This window comes from Neopsephotus bourkii, unplaced genomic scaffold, assembly GCF_033783945.1.
Source record: "Neopsephotus bourkii isolate Nb327-2 ecotype Australia unplaced genomic scaffold, CSIRO-AGI_Nbou_v1 NB_1825, whole genome shotgun sequence".
Taxonomy (NCBI): Eukaryota; Metazoa; Chordata; class Aves; order Psittaciformes; family Psittacidae; genus Neopsephotus; species Neopsephotus bourkii.
In genome coordinates, this window is record NW_026902298.1 from 532,700 (window position 1) to 551,097 (window position 18,398).

The 18,398-nt window shown below is 42.4% G+C and overlaps 1 protein-coding gene across 12 annotated transcripts in view; it reads right to left on the reverse strand.

The window, feature by feature from the left end:
• TENM4 (teneurin transmembrane protein 4) overlaps positions 1-18,398 on the reverse strand; it is a 755,206-nt gene that overhangs the window by 201,532 nt on the left and 535,276 nt on the right. For 9 of the 12 annotated variants that reach the window (XM_061343269.1, XM_061343268.1, XM_061343271.1 and 6 more), the window contains 3 exons: positions 15,012-15,264; positions 9,950-10,048; positions 7,671-7,906 (listed from right to left, as the gene is read on the reverse strand). In XM_061343269.1, coding sequence (XP_061199253.1) covers positions 7,671-7,906; positions 9,950-10,048; positions 15,012-15,264 — 588 coding nt within the window. The remainder of the gene's footprint in view (positions 1-7,670; positions 7,907-9,949; positions 10,049-15,011; positions 15,265-18,398) is intronic. The other 3 variants (XM_061343279.1, XM_061343275.1, XM_061343276.1) reach the window with 1 other exon arrangement.

Here is an 18,398-nt window from a genome sequence, read left to right on the forward strand (position 1 = left end):
GTTATCTGAACAAAATGTGCTTAAGGTTCAGACAAAAGGTGTCACAGGCCATCTCATACACTTAGGATCATAGAATGGTTTGGGTCGGAAGGGACCTTAAAGCTCATTCAGTTCAAATAAGGGACTGTAAGTTGTGCCCATGAAATGGGCCACTGGCAACTGGAAAGCAGAAAGTGAAAATCACTGCAGGAGCAAGCACAAGAATATAACAATATTGTTGTATAACAATCTCCAAATGTAATTTTTATAGCCAGAAAGAGCTAATGAGATCCTTACACATATAAGTTGGGAAAAAGTGAACTGAAGTAAGCATGTGACTTACGTATGTAAAATGGTAGAGTAAGTAGCTGGAGTTTACTGGTCTTCAGTGTCCTAAGAGGACAGCCTTCATGATGTGACAGTGCTTATAGCTTTTATCATTGAAAGTGAAGAAAAGATATTAAATAAAAATGATGGGAACCTTCCTACTCCTTCCTTCTTCCAATAAACGGTGAATTAGCTCTTAAAAGATGCAGCAGTGACCAGGCTCTATCAGTGTAGACTTTATCAGTGCAGACTTTCTGCTTCACACTGATTTCAGAACATGTTGCAGTCCAATGGAATACCTGAATATTAATACTTCCCAGTTTGCCCACACTGGGCAAAAGTAATGTGTTCTGGCAGTGTCTCTCTTTCAATAGCATATACATCATCATATATTTCTCCTACCCCAACAGCTTTTATGTCATGTTACAGATCTTATTTAGGCCGAAACAGTGAATGTTCTTTAATGGAGTTTATATGGTGTGTTTTTTAACATCCCACCTGAATGAATTTCTCTCCACAAGAACAACTTTAAAGTGGGATCTTGTGCATTTATCACCTTTCTTTTAAAGCTGCGGTTAAATCACTTGGACTTCCTTTACTATAAACCATAAAGCCGCTATCCAAACATACAATGCAAAATCCAAACCAACAAAAAAAAGATGCACACAATCCTTTAATAACACAAACAGCTCTTTGCAGGTGATGGAAAATCAGATCTGAGATATAATTCAAACCACCACGCACCTAAAGCTGAAATGCCAGACAACAGAGCAAGGGGAAATATAAGACTGAATATAGCCCATCTTGGATCTAACACTGCGTCTTTCTCATCCCTCTGCTGATCACTATCATGTGTACATGTACTGCATTAACAACTAAACACCTTTTCTTGGTCTTGTTGGGAAAAATGTATATGTAACACTCCTTAATGCAGCTACAGTAAGCTGTACTTTGGGGATCTATATGTGTTTCGTGCAACACTGTGTATCTGTGAATGTCAGAACTGGGGCTGAGGCAAAAGGAGCGTGACCAGCAGGTTGAAAAAGGTGATCCTGCCCTCTACTCTGCTCTTGTGAGACCTCACCTGGAGCATTGTGTGCAGTTCTGGTGTCCTCAACATAAAAAGGACATGGAATTGTTGGAGCAAGTCCAGAGGAGGCCAGGAGGATGCTCAGGGGCTGGAGCGCCTCCTGTATGGAGACAGGCTGAGAAAGTTGGGGCTGTTCAGCCTGGAGAAGAGAAGCTGCGTGGAGACCTCAGAGCAGCTTTCAGTGTCTGAAGGGGGCCTACAGGGATGCTGGGGAGGGACTCTTCATTAGGACTGTAGTGATAGGACAAGGGGTGATGGGTTCAAACTGAAGCAGGGGAAGTTTAGATTGGATATAAGGAGGAAATTCTTTCCCGTGAGGTTAGTGAGGCACTGGAATGGGTTGTGAAGGGAAGCTGTGGCTGCCCCATCCCTGGCAGTGTTCAAGTCCAGGTTGGACTGAGCATTGGGTGCCATGCTTTATTGTGAGGTGTACCTTGCCCATGCCAGGGGCATGGAACTGGATGATCTTAAGGTCCTTTCCAACCCTAACTATTCTATGATTCTATGATTTGAGTGATCCATTGTGGATCTAACCTGGGAAAGCTTCTTTTGACAGATGCCTGCCGGCAGCTTTCCCAAGCTAAGTGCTACTCAACTAACCTCTTGTAAACTTTACACACAGCAGCTGCCCGCACTTGTTCCTTAACAAGAGTGAAGTGTGACTGAGGCTAACACAAACCCTGCAATCTTCCCATCTCTCTGCTATGGAACAAATGATGCAAAAAGATTCCTGCAACTCCATGCTCTTTCGAAGAATCAGCTGGATGTTCCCATTGATGGCACCACTCCATGGGGCTGAGACTGTTTCCATGTCTTTGCTTTCCTGAGATAGTATATAGGAGCCGAATTTGGAGCTCAAGAATGAAAAAGACAAGACAACCATTCAGAACTGGATGGAAGGGTCAGCATCTGCCTGGATGTATCTTCTGTCTTTAGTCAGGTCACTCTCCAGAGTCAGGAACATACAGGCAGACTTTTATAGCCCAGCTCTTGTTGCAGACACTGGGGCCAATGCCACCAGCTCTGAGTGTATTTGAACCAGTGCTAAAGTAAATGGAGCATGGGCACAAGAAGAATAAGGCCAGGATTTCCCAAATGTCACTGTGTGTAAAAGAGCTAGATGTCATTTAAACTGCATGACTTAGTGGCACTAACCATGCTTATAGGCATTTGGTACAATAAAAGCCAGCTTTAGCAGTAAAAACCCCACATGTTCTACCGTAAAAGATCAAAATGATAGAGCTGGGTCATGATGATGGTCCCTCTCAATCAATATCCTAAAATGTTATGTTTCACAAACATTTGCAGTACATAAAATGAACTATTTATAATGCTGTAGCACCTTTCAGACTGGATCTGGCAGTTTTATACATTAAGGGTAAAAGTGAAGTAAATGAGACCCAAAAGTTACTGAGTGAACCATGTGCAGTAACTTTGTGAAGATGTGAAAGAGCCCTGGAAGAACCACAAAGCTCCTTAGGTAACAGGCAGACTTTATAAAGGCTTTGCTAGAACACACTGTTTAATTTCTATTCCTGCATTTCATCCAAGATAAGATGGAAGTAGAAAACTTTGACAGATCCTTGCAAATCAAAAGAGCAAAACAGAAGTTTATCTGGGGTCAGAAAAGAAATATTAAATAAGACAGAAAATGAAAGAAACTTGCTGGCAGGGTAATAAATTGGTTCATATTTTAACTTGAACAAAAACTTCAATATCGAGGTATAAATGTAGGTTAATAGATAACACTCATGTTTAATAATTAAGGATCAGCAACTTTTCCTATTGATCTCAAGTGACATGTAAATACCATGGTAATTGGTGTACTACACATCCAGAGCTAACTGCTTGGATAGATAAGAGCTTTGGAGAGCTGCCTTAAATTTGGCTTATTCCATAGCCTCAAAGAATCACAGCCCAGCTCAGCTGAAGTTAGTTTTCAGGGTGATTCTTAGACAATAAAAAGAAAGACACTTTATAAACACATCATAGTCCTAGCACAGTTTTACTGTGAAAGCATTTTGCCTGTAGCAAGCAATGCTGTTCTTTAAGTGAAGCTGCATCTGTACAGAGTTCAAATGAGCACAGAGCTGAAAAGGAGAGAGAGCTCTGACTCCAATCAAATGAATGACTGTTTTGGATTCATAATATGTTTTCCAGCCCTAACTTTAATCTAAATCAAATGCCCATCTTTCTTGCTGTTCCTGCAATGCGACCACAGCACATGCTTAAGTATAGGAAAATTGCAAGTGCCTAACTACATCAAACTGTACTTCCATCTAGTCTGGAATCTACATCAGGCAGAGGAGAATACCTTCTATTTCAGCAGAAAGAAACTATTCTCCATCACTAATTCATTTAGAAACTATTCCATGGATCTAGCCAAACAGCTGCTGGGCATGGAGATCTGGACAACCAAACAGGTCTTTTCTGTTTCTAAACTTGGAATTCTTCCCCCCAAGCAGTACAGGAATGTCAGAGACTCTTTACAGCGCTGTGCTAGCTGCTCTGGCATCTACCAGGTACAGAAACTCTGCTGGCAAACTATTTGGATAGCAACATCCCTCAGTGTGTTATCTGTGCCATAAGACTCTCACTATACATTAGCTGTCCGTGGCATACAGACCATATCACATCCCAGCACAATGAAAATTGTCCTTGTTTACCTGTCAGCTGAGTGGACAGTCCTAAAAAGGGGAATATAATTTTAAAGCAGTGTCTCTTCACACCCTCCTGCAAGAGCAAATGTGCAGGTCAGTGACAAGCTCCTTAAAGAGGCTTTTCACTTCAGTGGTTCCAGCAGTGCCATTCCCACCGTTTTAATGTCACAGCCCTCATCTGCCACTGCTTTTCCCTTTGGTGTCCTCACCCCATGAGACAAGCTTCTGTGGAGCTCATGAGATTTGCATAAGCTGCGTGTGTGCAGAACTTTGATGTGCATTGTCTTCATTGCCTCTGGATATAGGAAAAGGTGGCAACAAGTCAATCAAAAGCTGGTTAATTCAAATGAAACCCAGCTTTTGGTGTTTAATGCACCCTGTTCTATTTTGTTTGTCATTATCTCTCCAGACCAGTGACTCAGCCCTGTACAACTGTCAGCTTGATCACAGTGTTGACACATGATACCAGCCGTTTGGCTTCCATAGACTATTTATGCCTCCTGTCCTTTCAGACAGCCCAGCAAATAAATGAACCTCAGACTATGAAATACCATGAAAACTTTCACAAAATAATGCAAACTCTGCCTTTTAGCCTTAAACCAGTGACGTAGCAAACTGAACCGGCTTCAGCAAAGAACTTCAGGAATGACCCAATGCCTTGTTTTTTCCATGCCTCAAGTGGTCGCCCACCACAGTTGTATTTGAGCATCTATCACACGGTAACTATTGCTAATAGCAGAGTACTCAGTGCATCTCCTGATGTCTAGCTCCACACACTTGTATCAGTACAAGATCTACAATGGGTAGTTTTTAACGTTTAAACAGAGAACTAGGATGTGCCTGATGCTGTGAACAGCATCCTGAAGCTCGAGACATTACTCTGAACTGCTTCCATTAAGTGATCATTATACAGAAAAACAGAGTAAATGCCAAACCACTGCCATGGGATCTGATTCAAAGTCCATTCACTTAAATGGAAGCCTTTCCAATGACCCCACTTTGCTTTGGAGGATAAAAATGGTCATTACAAAGATAATTTCTATGGTTGTTTTAACTAACAAGAGGAGATGGAAAGTAGCCAAGCTCCCGACACTCGTGAGCTGTTATATAGATTAGACTTCCTTACTCATGATTAAGTTATACTTTACTACTCAAATAGTCCCCATGGCATTGAAAAGAAAAAGATAATACTTAAATGAGGACAGGTCTAGAATCATAATAGAATAGTTAGGGTTGGAAAAGACCTTAAGATCATTCAGCTCCAACCCCCTGCCATGGGCAAAGACACCTCACACTAGACCACTTCTCTCAATGCTCTTGTCCAACCTGGACTTGAATACCGCCAGGGATGAAGCATTTACCATTTCTTTGGATAACCTGTTCCAGTGCCTCACCACCAGTAAAGAACTTCCTTATATCCAACCTGAACTTTCCTGTTTAAGTTTAAGCCCATCACCCCTTGTCCTATCGCTACAGTCTCTGATCTGTAAGAAGATGCAGCTATGCAAATAAGGGGGAAAATAAGCAAAAACTGGAGGAAAACCAGTAACTTGTTTTGCAACCAGACCAGGTTATTTAAAGGAATGAACATATTCCTCTTCAGAGCTGACAGTGTTCATCGGAATGCAAAAGGCCTCATCTTAACTTAGTGAAAGCAGAACCATTCTGACCCCCCAATTCAGTTGTTGTCTCCTGGTTTAGGTGATCCCATTCTCACGGGCGCCTTGACAGGATGTAGAAAATAATTACAAATGAAAAGGTTATTCATAATTTTTAAATGAGTTAATTAGTAAACCCCGCCAGAGTCACTCATTACAGTAATTAATAATTGATTATACTTGAAATTAAACACAATTTTTCATCAAAATCTAATTAAAGAGCTGCCTTTTTGCTTGTTGATTAGAACTCTGGCTCTGGTAGAGACAATCTTGGCTAAATATGTTTATGCTCAAGTGAAGCATCGAGTTTGATTTTTAATAATTGATAGTTCCTTTAGAAATTAGTAATTATGACCCATAATTACAGCAGTTCAACCTGATCATCATTCCTGGCTCCTCGCCAGCCATCCATGGAGCCCGGCAAAGGCCATGGAATTCATCTGGATTAAAAAACAGGATGGGAAAGCACTCAATGGACCTACCTTTTAACCACATTAACTGGGATTTTAAAGAGGAGCTTGAGTTTTTCAGGACTCTGGAAAAGGGGTTTCAGTTGGGGAATACCGAGTGGCATTCCAAACACATCTCCATCTATCAAGCAGCACATACCTTCTCTGTCGGAATGAGCAGGCACTGCTACTTTGAGTTATAACAATACTCCTCTGACACCCTGAGATAATGTCCAAAGGAGCCATGTTCAGGGCATAAGGAGAAAGGAGACAAATGAGAAAGGCGAGTCCAAATGTACATAGCAAATGATGAAAGTTGAGTGCATATTTCATCAAACTGCTGCTGATTCCAGCTTGCTTAATTAATCAATCCTGCTCCTCTTCCAGGAGCACATAAAAGTGGCTGGAGTATGATGCAAGGCAGGAGTGGAAAAGTATCAGTCATTAAAGAAGTGTACATAAAAGGAACACAGGAATAGCGATCCTTTGTGGTGGTGCTAATTATACTCAAGTGAAATGAAAGCAAAAACTCTTTCGATCCAGGCTCAGATTTGTAATTCTAACCACAACCTTTTATAGATCATTAGTGTACAGGAAGTCAGACTGAAATCAAAAAGGCTCATTTGTGCCATGAAAAATGGGCTTTTTTCTTACCCATGATCACATCTGTAAGCATCTGACAACTACAGTTTGAGCTACGGACAGTTTAAACCTGAGCCTCAGAAGGGACCTTTGAGAGACATTTATAACACAAATATCACATCTAACTGAAGGCAAATTAATGGTAACACCCCAACTTTACAGGCTGAAAACCACAATTTTCACTTCTAACAGTTCAATTACTTTTCCAAGAACCACTGAGAATGATGTTTTGCAATGAACACTGACAACCCTTATAAACCAAAGGAATTCAGGTCATGCAGAGCTCAAGAATAATCCCCTCTTTGCCACCCCAATTTCCCCTAGTCAAAAAGGGCTCCGTTGGATCCCAGACTAAACTCAGTCCTTCTCCACCCTCCCAGTCACCCTTGTGAATGTCAATATAGTTGGTGAAATGACTAGCAGATAGCACCAAAAGATAGAATAAACCTGCATTTTTGTGTGTAAGCATCCTGGTTCTGACCCTGTCCCATCAAAGTCAGTGGTGGAGAACTCCCATGAGCCTGGATGTGACTGGGACACAGACTTCACTGCCTGTTTTAATGGGTTCTGCTGGTGGGTTTGTCTCACTCCAGGCACACTTTCCTCTATGTAATGGAATTTAACTAGTCCATGTCATTGAAGGGAGCACTCAGGTTTGACTAAGCTCCCCTGGCTCTATGCTCTTCATGACATATGTTAGGCTCCACACCCTAGAATTGCAACCACAGTTAAGCCAACAGAGACCTTATTTCCCCATCCCTTTGTACCACAGCCTGACCCTCTTCTTCCCAACCATTAACGTTATGGGTGGGTTTGTACAGAAATGGAAGAAAAGCAAAGAAATAACCGACAGAAATAAGCTTACCTATGAAATACGCCAGCAGGATCACCAGCGTGACTGAGATGACAATGGCACTCAGGGCAGCACATTTCCAGTTACAGTACTTATAGGGTTTCTTCAGGTTAAAGGCAGGCCTAGAGAAGGTACTTCTGGGAAGGGGCCTAGGGGGAGGTGAGTACACAGTGCTGGACTTCAAGGGATATCCCGGCGACGTTGTACAAAAAAGGGGAGAAGTGCCTCCAGGTTTGAACAGGAAGTGCCTGAGGGAAGAAAGACCAACAGCAAGTGATTCTTCACACCAGTCGAAGCTGAGGGAGATGCAGGGTGGGAAGATGGCGACTGCTGCTGGGACGAGGAAAGCAGCTCCACACAATGCTGGCTACGGACATGGATGGCATGCACGGAAAGAGAAAGAATCCAAATCAAACTCGAGTCACACAGAGTAAAGGAAAACAAAAGAGAACGAAAAACCACAGTGCCAACAATGCCACAGAGAACTCTTCAAGGGCAGGAGTCCCCTCTGTGGAACAGCTGGCATTAGAGTGAGATGAATACCCCAAGCACAGCTACGACAGACTGGTGGCACGGGCAGCACTGGGGGCCTGCTCACGCTCCCATAGAAATTCCCTATGGAGACTGAAGGGAAGCATAGGTCGGATTAAAGAGGAGAGAGGGTGTTTACCAATTCATTGATCACTGCATGACAGCGTTTTGGGGGGATGGCATCGGTGAATGGAGATGGGGAAAGACAGCTTAAGCCATTCCATAGCACCCAAATTGTCACAGAGGGGAATATTCACACTGCCCCCACTTGGCATAGTTAAGTGTGGGACAATGGCACGGCTAAAGGCATCAAAGCCCAGAATTCAAGTCCTGTGTGTGGCTAGTGGGGAGAGGCCCCTGCTGCAGAAAGCAGTCCAGAGCACTTCAGTTTGATGCCTGCCTTTAAAGAGTGTGAATAACTGTCAAAGGCAACAGCGTTTCCTGTCCAGTGACATGTTGGGAGGCACCGTATTTTGCCCATCATTACAATCGCAGCCTTAGAGCCAGCCTATGAGGACCTTGGGTGAGGCTCATGAAAGTCAGCACAAAAAGAACCCACTGCAGTCCATGAGCTCCTGAAATGAGATGTCCCAATGGGAGTTCTCTCCACAGGAATCCTAAATGAGAAACTTAATTTTGGTGGGACATCATGAAATACAAGGCATTCAAATCCCAGGTATGAAACTTGGGGAAACAGATCTGACTCGCCTATCACCATGCTGATGTGAAGCCAAAATGCAGCTTGTGAGGACTGAGGAACAATCCCAGTGCAGTTTGCACATTCTGCTGTGGTTTACAGAGCCAGATTTGCAGGCAGCATAGATGCAATCAGCATGGATCCATGGGAGTCAGTTAAGCCAGTGGGTTATCCCAGATGAAGACGTGACTCTAATTTTCCCCTCGAAGCCATTTGTCACAGGGGGAAATATCACATGCAGCAATATCACCATGCAGAAAAGCCACTGCTTCATGCAAAATAAAGAAACACATAATTCTCCCAAATAGGTGTTTGTAGTATTCCAGCCATGGGTTTATTGGTACTCCAAGCATGACTGCTGAGCAGTAGAGAATGAGTCATTATTTCCATTAATGCTCTACATCAAAACATTCCTTTTTACAAAGACTCAGATACAATCCTGTGTTTCTGGAAAGTATTTAGGCACAGATGTATCTGTTGAGAGCAAAGAGGTACCTGCAGTGTTCAAGAATGTCAATTAGATCTTCAGTTAATGATAGCTACCAAATTAGAAAGTACCAGCACAACAAGGTTTTGGCACTAAGTGGCAAATTAAAAGCTGCTTTTAACTTAGAAGTTAAGTGACCAAATGTTAGGTAAAGATGCCAGAGTGGGTGGATAAGTCAAAGGCTTGGCTTCCACACACCACTAGCAGACACTTATCAGTTTAACAATGAAGTATCAGGCTGCTGGCACAATAATGGTTTAAGATTTTTAAGGAAATTAACTTAATCTTAGTTTATATGGGACTCAAAATTGCTGTAGGTACTTCTTGCTAATGAAATCACTTTCAAAACAAGGGGAAAAAAGCAAGTAGCATGCTGTGGCTCACTAGCATATTAATGAATCTGCCATTAATATGAACAGGACACAATGCTCCAAGCCCCAGAACCTCAGTTTTAAAGCCACTTTGGAAGAGGCGAGCAATGGTTGCCCTTAAACGTCATCGATATGACCAAATGCTTTCATGCAAGGATCATAATGACTGTACAGTAAACAGGAAGACCACGGAAGTGTCACATACCCATCATTGTAAGCACCGTCATGTCGGGAGGAGGTGAGAATGTCCATCTCAATGAGGTTGTCCTGCAATGTCTCTAGGAATGTCTGCTTTGCTATGTTTCTACATACATATGGAAACATGAATGAAGCCAGTGAGTCATGCATATATGAAGTGTGATCTTATAAACCACAATGGTTATAGTGCAGTTGTGCATGGAATTAGAATGATGGACCATATATTTATATGTATAAGATGCTACACATATACATATATAGCTTCTAAGTGTTCACTTCTCCCTCTATACACCATATATATGCATATACACACATATAAGCACACACGCTCACGTGCATGTGTAAAATAAGCTGATGTATTTGTTCATTTCACATTAGTTATTCCCAGTGACACACAAGACTGGATTCAGAAGAGCAGATTTCAACCCAGAAAACAGCTCTAACCTTGCTAAACCCCTGCATCCATCTTATTGTTCCTTTGAAAGGGCACAGCACAGCATCGATAGCCCACTGTGGTAGTACTCCCATCTAACATCCTCATGGATCTCCAGTGTAAATCTGACACTCCTTTGCTTAAGTTTCAGTTTTCCACTTGAGAACTTTAGAGTTACCAATTAGATTAATTTCTTTTCCATTGTGGAGCAATCATTTGCTATTTACAAGTTTCAAAATGCCCAAGATGAGCATTCCAAGTAAAAGTCTCTCAGTGATAAGCAGATAAAAGCTGGAAAATAGCTATGCTGTAACCCAAATTCCAGTATCACAGTACTGGCTGTAATATGACTAATACAGACAAGAGACAGGGTCTGCAGCTGCAAAAGCCTGGTTTTGGCTTTGCATACAACAGTGGCATTTTGCAATCCCTGGCCTCCCTGGCAGGTACTTTGATGAGTCACATTTCAGCCTATATATACTAAATGGATTTGTACTTTTGGAGGGGAATAGAAGGAACATAGAGAATTCAGACTGCAGCACAGCTGGGAACAGACTGTGTCTTTTACACCTTCAGGCTTGTTTCTCAAGACCTGGCAAAAGAACATTCCTGGTTTTGCCCATGTCTGTTTTCAGCATCAAAACTGAATCTAAGCCTGAATGTAAATCAATTCCCAGGATGAAACTAGCACCAGGAACCTAACAGCATTGTGACACTTTATCACTTAGGCAGGATTAAACCCTTACAGGATATAAGTGACATGATGTGAACTCAAATGAGAACTCCTCTGTCAAAGAAACTGGATTCAGGTAACATGCTATACCTAGAGAAACCAGTCCTGTCACATTATTGATACCATCCCTTCTAAATTATCCTCAACCTTCATTTTCAGTTCTACCTCCTCCTCTTCCTGCTGCTAATGCCAGCACTTGGTTAGCTCAACTCACTGCTTTTGGAGGCCTTTGGGCTGTTTTGACAGAATACGTCTACTCCTTGATCTGAAGGAAAATAAGACTCCTATTTGTAGCTTTGGAGTAAAGTGGATCAACATGCATGAACTGTGTGCCATAGCATTTGAGACATCAATCCATCCCCAAGTGTTTGCAGCTTCCTCACATTCCCTGGGAATGCAGGAAAGGTTGGATGTTGAATTCAATGCAGAAAGAAGCAACATGTGTGCATGCACTGAGCATTGAATGGGTAAGAGGCAAGGCATCTAGCAACACAGCAATCAATACAAGTTCATCAGGAGTTAAAATCCATGTCAAACCCGTTCCATGAATTTCAGTTGTCAATAAAACAGGGTTAGACAATCATATCATGTATGGTTTTGCAACAGAGAGGTCGCTGGGTCATCAGGGTGATGAATATCCTCCTCTCTGAAGGCTGGACAGAGTCTGCTCCCTTGGACATTACCTGTGAATAGCTGTCTAGTTACACAACACTCCCCCTTCTCATTACGAGCTGTAGTGGCAGAAGCTGACCCTACATGATTACCACATGAAATTCCCTGGGAATGGAAAGCTGTTGGTTTGTCAACTAGACGTCCATCTAGTTGGCATTTATTTGCTCCTGCAAGGTCAAGTGTAAAGGAACAGAAAGGAGGCCGCAGAAGAAGAAAGAATGAGGAATAAATATGGGAGGAACTGACTTACCTGTCAGGAGTGACTGTTGAGCAAAGATCCTCTCATCAGAACCTTGGTAATATATTGCTTTTAAAGCAACAGAAAAGGGAGCAGAGAGGAAAAGAAAGAGCAGAAACAGAAAAGGGAGTAAAGGGAAACTAATGAAAAGGAGGGACAGAAGAAGAGGGAATCTTCCTCTCACAGCACAAAAAGTTCTCAGATACAGGGATATGCTGATGGTGGCAGTTGTGTACTTGTGCTCCACATCTTTGCTTGCCTTTTAGTGTGGGTATTTCCAGGCAGTGACAAATCACCCTAAATTCCCAGTTCTGAACACTGCCTGGAGCCCAGGGCAGTCAAAATGAGTGATAAAACCCTAACTGTAGGCACGTTGCACAGCCTGTGACAATCCCTGTTAAAAAGATGTAGTTTTTTCTTCACGTTTTCTCTCTCTGTTGACTAATACGGGATTTAAAAAGGAACGGATATTCAATGGAAATACAATTCCATTTTTGACATGAGATTACTCTAATCTCCTATTGCTATACTTCAAAGGCCTTAATGCTTGGATTAATGTCTCTTTATTTTTTTACATATTGGACATTTCATTCTCTTAGGTGAAGGTTCTCACAATGTTTGCAGTGGGAAGGTCATCTTCATGGAAGAGATGGAACTGGGTATCCAAGTTTGCTAAACAGCTCTGAAGCCTGGTCTTTGGTGGCTATAAAATTCCAACTGAAGGAAATGGAAGACCTCTGCGTACTGGAAGAGCAGGCTATGGAAGTGGAGATTTGTTAGATTCACTGCTCAATACATACAGCCAAGCCTCTTTGTATTGTGACACCATTAGAACACATTTTATGTTCTTAATGTTGTCTCATAAAGGAACAAAAGCCTGTCAGCCATGCTTTACAAACATGCTCATTTGCTGTTTGGCATGAAATCAGACAGTCTCTTCCAACATGACTGTTGTCTGAAGGGACACTGGGCAAAGTAACACCATCAGTGTGTCTAAAGCCAAATCACTCTTGAATCGACCTGTTTTCTACCTAATGAATTATAAATAGCTAATTTGAGGATCAATTACAAATGTGACTAATTTGTGATGCAAGTGGAATCATCAGATGATGCAGAAGATCTCTTTGTGCAGGTAGACCTCCAGCTGTGATTAACAGCAGTAATACGACAGACCCAACTTGCAGAATGAACACTCTGCTTCAGATCTTCCTTTCATCCACAACGATTTCATGGGGAGTCTTTCAGGATGTACTCACTTCAATTTAACAGGAACAGTCCAGGACTACCCAGATAATTGTTGTCTATGAACTCCTGCATTTAGTAAGATGTGGTAAAGCTGTTTCTCCATCTCCCTCTTGAATTACCAACAGCATTGGACAAATGGGAGCAGGACATTTTCAGCAAAGAGCTATTTTCTATCTCTGGCATTCCTCCACTGACCCAGCAGCAAGGAGATTCCTTCTGAGTTGTAAGGTTCTGAGACATGCCAGTCAGACGTGAGGATGCCTTGTCACTCTTAAATCAGTGTATTACCTCTTCTCCAAAGAGTTCACAACCTGGTTTAGAAGAAGGCACAGGGTTTCCTCCACACTTATAGATTATTCATAAAAGGGCTGCAGGAGGGGGGCCTAAGTATTTCTTAATGTCTTTTTTTTCTTGTTTCTCAAAAGAAATAACACATAAAAATCAATGCTTGGGTATATACATTTAAGAACGAGTAACACAATATAATTACTAAAACTGTTGCCAAATCACACTTGCAGTACTCGCTTATAATTTTGCCTTAATCTTTTGGATCCAGTTTTTAGATGAGCCTTTTTAATAAAGCAGCCACAGAGAAATAAATTACCCTTCAATGCCATGAAATCTGATGTTGAGGTCTGCTTGGGAAGTTTCAGAGGGCCAGCAGGCATAGCTCATCCTTACAAACCACTTTCTTAGCAGGAGCTGGCAAAGCTGGTATGTTTTGTCCCAGGCTCTCAATGAGATTCCCACAGGCAGGGATGTGATAAATTCATGGCTCAGTTTTCACTTATTGTATGTTTGTTGCTGTCTAAAATCTTTCTTGTTCGTTTGAGAAGTTAAGACAAATGAGGGGAAAAAGGCAAATAAGGATGTGCATTGTGTTTGGCTTTGAAGACTTCTCTCCAGACACCACTATGGGGGCTCATGACTCCAGCATCTCCAGTGGTTTCTCAGTAGAAAAGGAAATGGTGAAGCAAAAGCTCTAAGGATGCCAAAACTGAGTTTCAAGTGGGACAGCAAGAAGTGGAGCACTCACCATCAGATGGGAGGACTGAAGCTAAGGGAGGATGACAGCTCCCTTTTCCAGAACCTACATAGGACCTAACTGAAGGGATGAGCTAGTACAACTCCATGCATCCCTGTTGTATCCTTCATGTGTGGCATAGGTAGAAAAGAATTGAAGAGCTAAATGGAAACACCACTAGTAGACTGATGCCCTGGTGAAAACTGGTGTTTCATGCTTGTTAGAGCAATGTTGTAGGGCAGTAATGTTGCAGTCAACCTCTCTTCATCAGGTAAAACAAGACCAAGCTCCTAAATGATGTACTACAGAAACACCTGCCTGATGAGGCACAGCTAGAGGGCTAAATCTTTTCAATGTACTGACTGATTTCAGTTTCTTAAATAGGATATTGATTTATCCTACCACATAGAAAGAAAAGACATTAAAGGAAAATAAAATAAAGAAAACCAAGAACATTTTAATCTATGCTTCCCCGTTTCAAATGAGGAAAATAACCTTATGAGCAGCTGTTAGAGACAACTTTTTTAGTTTAGGAAGGAAGAGCAATTTCCTCTTCTCCTAGTCCAAATAAAAAGACACACGGAATAATAAATACAGCTCAAAATACATAAGCCAAACACCAGGTCATAAAGTGAATAGCAAGCTATACAGATGTGAGTGTTTTCCATGAAATCCTTAGCACACACAGTCAGAACATAGTGAAGTACCAAAGAAAATGACTTACCTGGTCTCCAGTGGGATGTTGCTGTTGAGTAACCAGTTGTCCTGAGCATGGGCTGGCTCTTGAGCACTGGCTGGTTGTTCTCCAGAAAGAGAGTGGTCCGTAGGAGCTGGGCTGGGATTGCTGCGTGGAGTGAAGTTCCCTCTGTTTAGGGAATTGATGGAGGCCGCGTGGTGTTGATTTGGGGTGTGAGCATGAGATATTGGAGGTGGTGGGGTTCGGAGCCTCGAATGGTTTTGAAGATTTGGAGGATGATCTAAAACATAAGGAAAATATCTTTAAGGCTCCTGATTTGAGTTGTTCCATACGGCGCTCATTTATGTGCAGGCACTTTAGGGAGGCTGGGATGCCACCTATCCTAAATCAAACTCAAACCTTGTTCCATATGCTCTAATGCCATATGTATTGATCCCCCAGCCAGCTAGAGAAATTGTTGGCTTTCATGCCCAAAAGTTCTGAGAGCTTAAAGCACTCCAAAAAGGCCATCCTGACAGCCAAGTTAACTCCAATGAACAACCACAGGTTGCAAAGTGCAATCTATCTGTGACACTGATTTGTGATAAAGCCTGGAAAATACAAGCAGCCTGGATAGATTACAGTTGAGAGCAAGGTTATGATGGATATACAGCTCCCAGTGAAGTTTGTTCTGCCAGTTTTACCCAAGAACTGTCAATAGTTAAGTCAACAACAAAACGGAGAACACATTAAATCACAGATGGGAGTTTAAGAAAAGCCATAAAACCGTGTCAGGGTTATACAATTTAACAACATCCAATAGTTTGTACTGTGAAGAGATGTACTCAAATGGAGTAAAAAATGCATGTGGCATAAAAACTTGAGGTGTCAGGAAAATGAAACAACGTATGGTGAAAAAAGATAGAAAGATCAGTAATAGGGCTATTTTGAATAAAACGCCCAAATATTTGTTAGCCAAGAGTCTGAGGGAAGGCAAACACTTAGGAAAGACCAACCCAGTGCTAGTTATATTGGTATATTTATTCGTTTTTAACTAAAACCAAGGATTTTGTTCTTCCCATGTTTTCTGGAAATGAAGAAGAACTAAATTATTTGATGGAACTGGAGAGACTGACAGTTCAGTATACTCTGTGGGACTCTATGGGACACGGGTAACTTATTCCTGATTTTAGTAGGTTTCTGTTCCTAAGTCATTAATACACAACAATTATCTGATGCCTTATCTGAAAAATAGTGTATCCTACCAATGTAATACCAGATTAGTGTATCTTGAAAAACTAACAGTAACCTAGTGATACAACAAGAGGTGATGGGTTCAAACTCAGACAGGAAAGTCCAGGTTGGATATAAGGAAGAAGTTCTTTACTGTGAGAGCAGTGAGGCACTGGAACAGGCTGCCCAGAGAAGCGGTAAATGCTCCATCCCTGGCAGTGTGCAAGGCCAGGCTGGACAGAGCCTTGGGTGACATGGTCTAGTGTGAGGTGTCCTTGCCCATGACGATCTTACAGCTAGCCCAGTTCCAACCCCCTGCCACAGGCAGGGACACCTTCCACTAGAGCAGCTTGCTCCAAGCCCCTGTGTCCAACCTGGCCTTGAACACTGCCAGGGATGGATGGGGCAGCCACAGCTTCTCTGGGCACCCTGTGCCAGCGCCTCAGCACCCTCACAGGGAAGAGCTTCTGCTTAAGAGCTCATCTCAGTCTCCCCTCAGGCAGGTTCAAGCCATTCCCCTTGTCCTGTCCCTACAGGCCCTTGTCCCAAGCCCCTCTCCAGCTTTCCTGCAGCCCCTTTAGGCACTGGAGCTGCTCTAAGGTCTCCCCTTCAGGAGCCTTCTCTTCTCCAGGCTGACCCAGCCCAGCTCTCTCAGCCTGGCTCCAGAGCAGAGCTGCTCCAGCCCTTGCAGGCTCTCCGTGGCCTCCTCTGAACTCGCTCCAGCAGCTCCATGTTCTAATAATGCTGCAGGCCCCAGGGTTAAATGGGAAAGAGTGTAAATCCTGCAATATGCAATGGGCACTCCATGAACTTCTCCTGATATGGGTTGACTTTCCCTAATGGAGACTGAGTCAGAGGCTGTTCCTAAAGATCTGCTATGCAAATCTCAATTTGCACCCTATTATTGCAGACACATTGCAGATGCTATTATGGATAATGCTTTCGAATCAAGCAAAAATGTGTCATTTTCATTCTCTATTTGCATACCGTCTGTGATTTCTTTGCTAAGTAAAGACAGCACATCTATCTTACTCTGGTCTATGTGCTTTTTCATGGGATTTTATAGCTTGTATTTCTTTTTTCTGACATTTAGGAAGATTTTCCTCCCTGAATATTTTTATGTCCATTCATACACAAATTCTGAACACTTACATTGTGTCTGAGCATTCTGAATTTCACATACCTGGACTGGGATTAGCAATTATTTCCCTTCCATACAATCTCTTTTTCTTTCCTTCTTCTCAAGTTAAAGAACTTAATTTCAGGCCAGGTTGGACACAGGGGCTTGGAGCAACCTGCTCTAATGGAAGGTGTCCCTGCCCATGGCAGGGGTAGGAACTGGATGAGCTTTCAGGTCCATTCCAACCCAAACCAGTCTAGGATTCTATGGACATTAGAAAGAAGGTGGAGATAAAAGCATGAGGTACAGAATCTTCCCATCGAAAATTACTGCAGCTGTGCAGGATTTTCATGATGCAATAAAACTATCGAGGTTCTTACCCTCTGCAGTCACCAACAATCCGATGGGATTTGCAAAGGATAAGGGAAGCCTACAAAGCAAATTCTTTCTTGATTTCCTACAATTGCAATTGTCTCTTTATTTGCACACTCTTTGTAACTTGTTCCCCAATGTTTGAATGATATAGTTTGTGGTTGTATTTCCCCATAGGAAGGAGAACCTTAAAGCTGGCTGCAGGGGCTCTCTTTCATCACGTATGTGTGTGAATCTCATACCATGGGAGATGCTTTGATTATCCTGCTATATATTCTATATAAATGCTGTATATTTGTAGCTGCTCAGGCAGCACTGAATCTTTGCAGATGCCACCACATAGGCAGGATACAGGGGAAATCAGATACAGCTTTCTACATCTAACAGCAAGCCTTTATTCAGATAAGAGCACCATAGGACTCAGGAGACTTTACAGAGGAGGAGGACATTGTGGTAACCACACAAATTGTATCAGTTCCCAAAGACCTTTACTAACCAACTATAAGAAAGGTAACTGTGACTATCCCTGGCAGTGTTCAAGGCCAGGTTGGACACAGGGGCTTGGAGCAAGCTGCTCTAGTGGAAGGGGTCCCTGCCCGTGGCAGGGGTTGGAACTGGATGAGCTTTAAGGTCCCTTCCAACCCAAACCAGTCTGGGATTCTGTGATTCTATTTGTAAGTTATCTTGGCTTACTCAAAAAGAGACGGTTC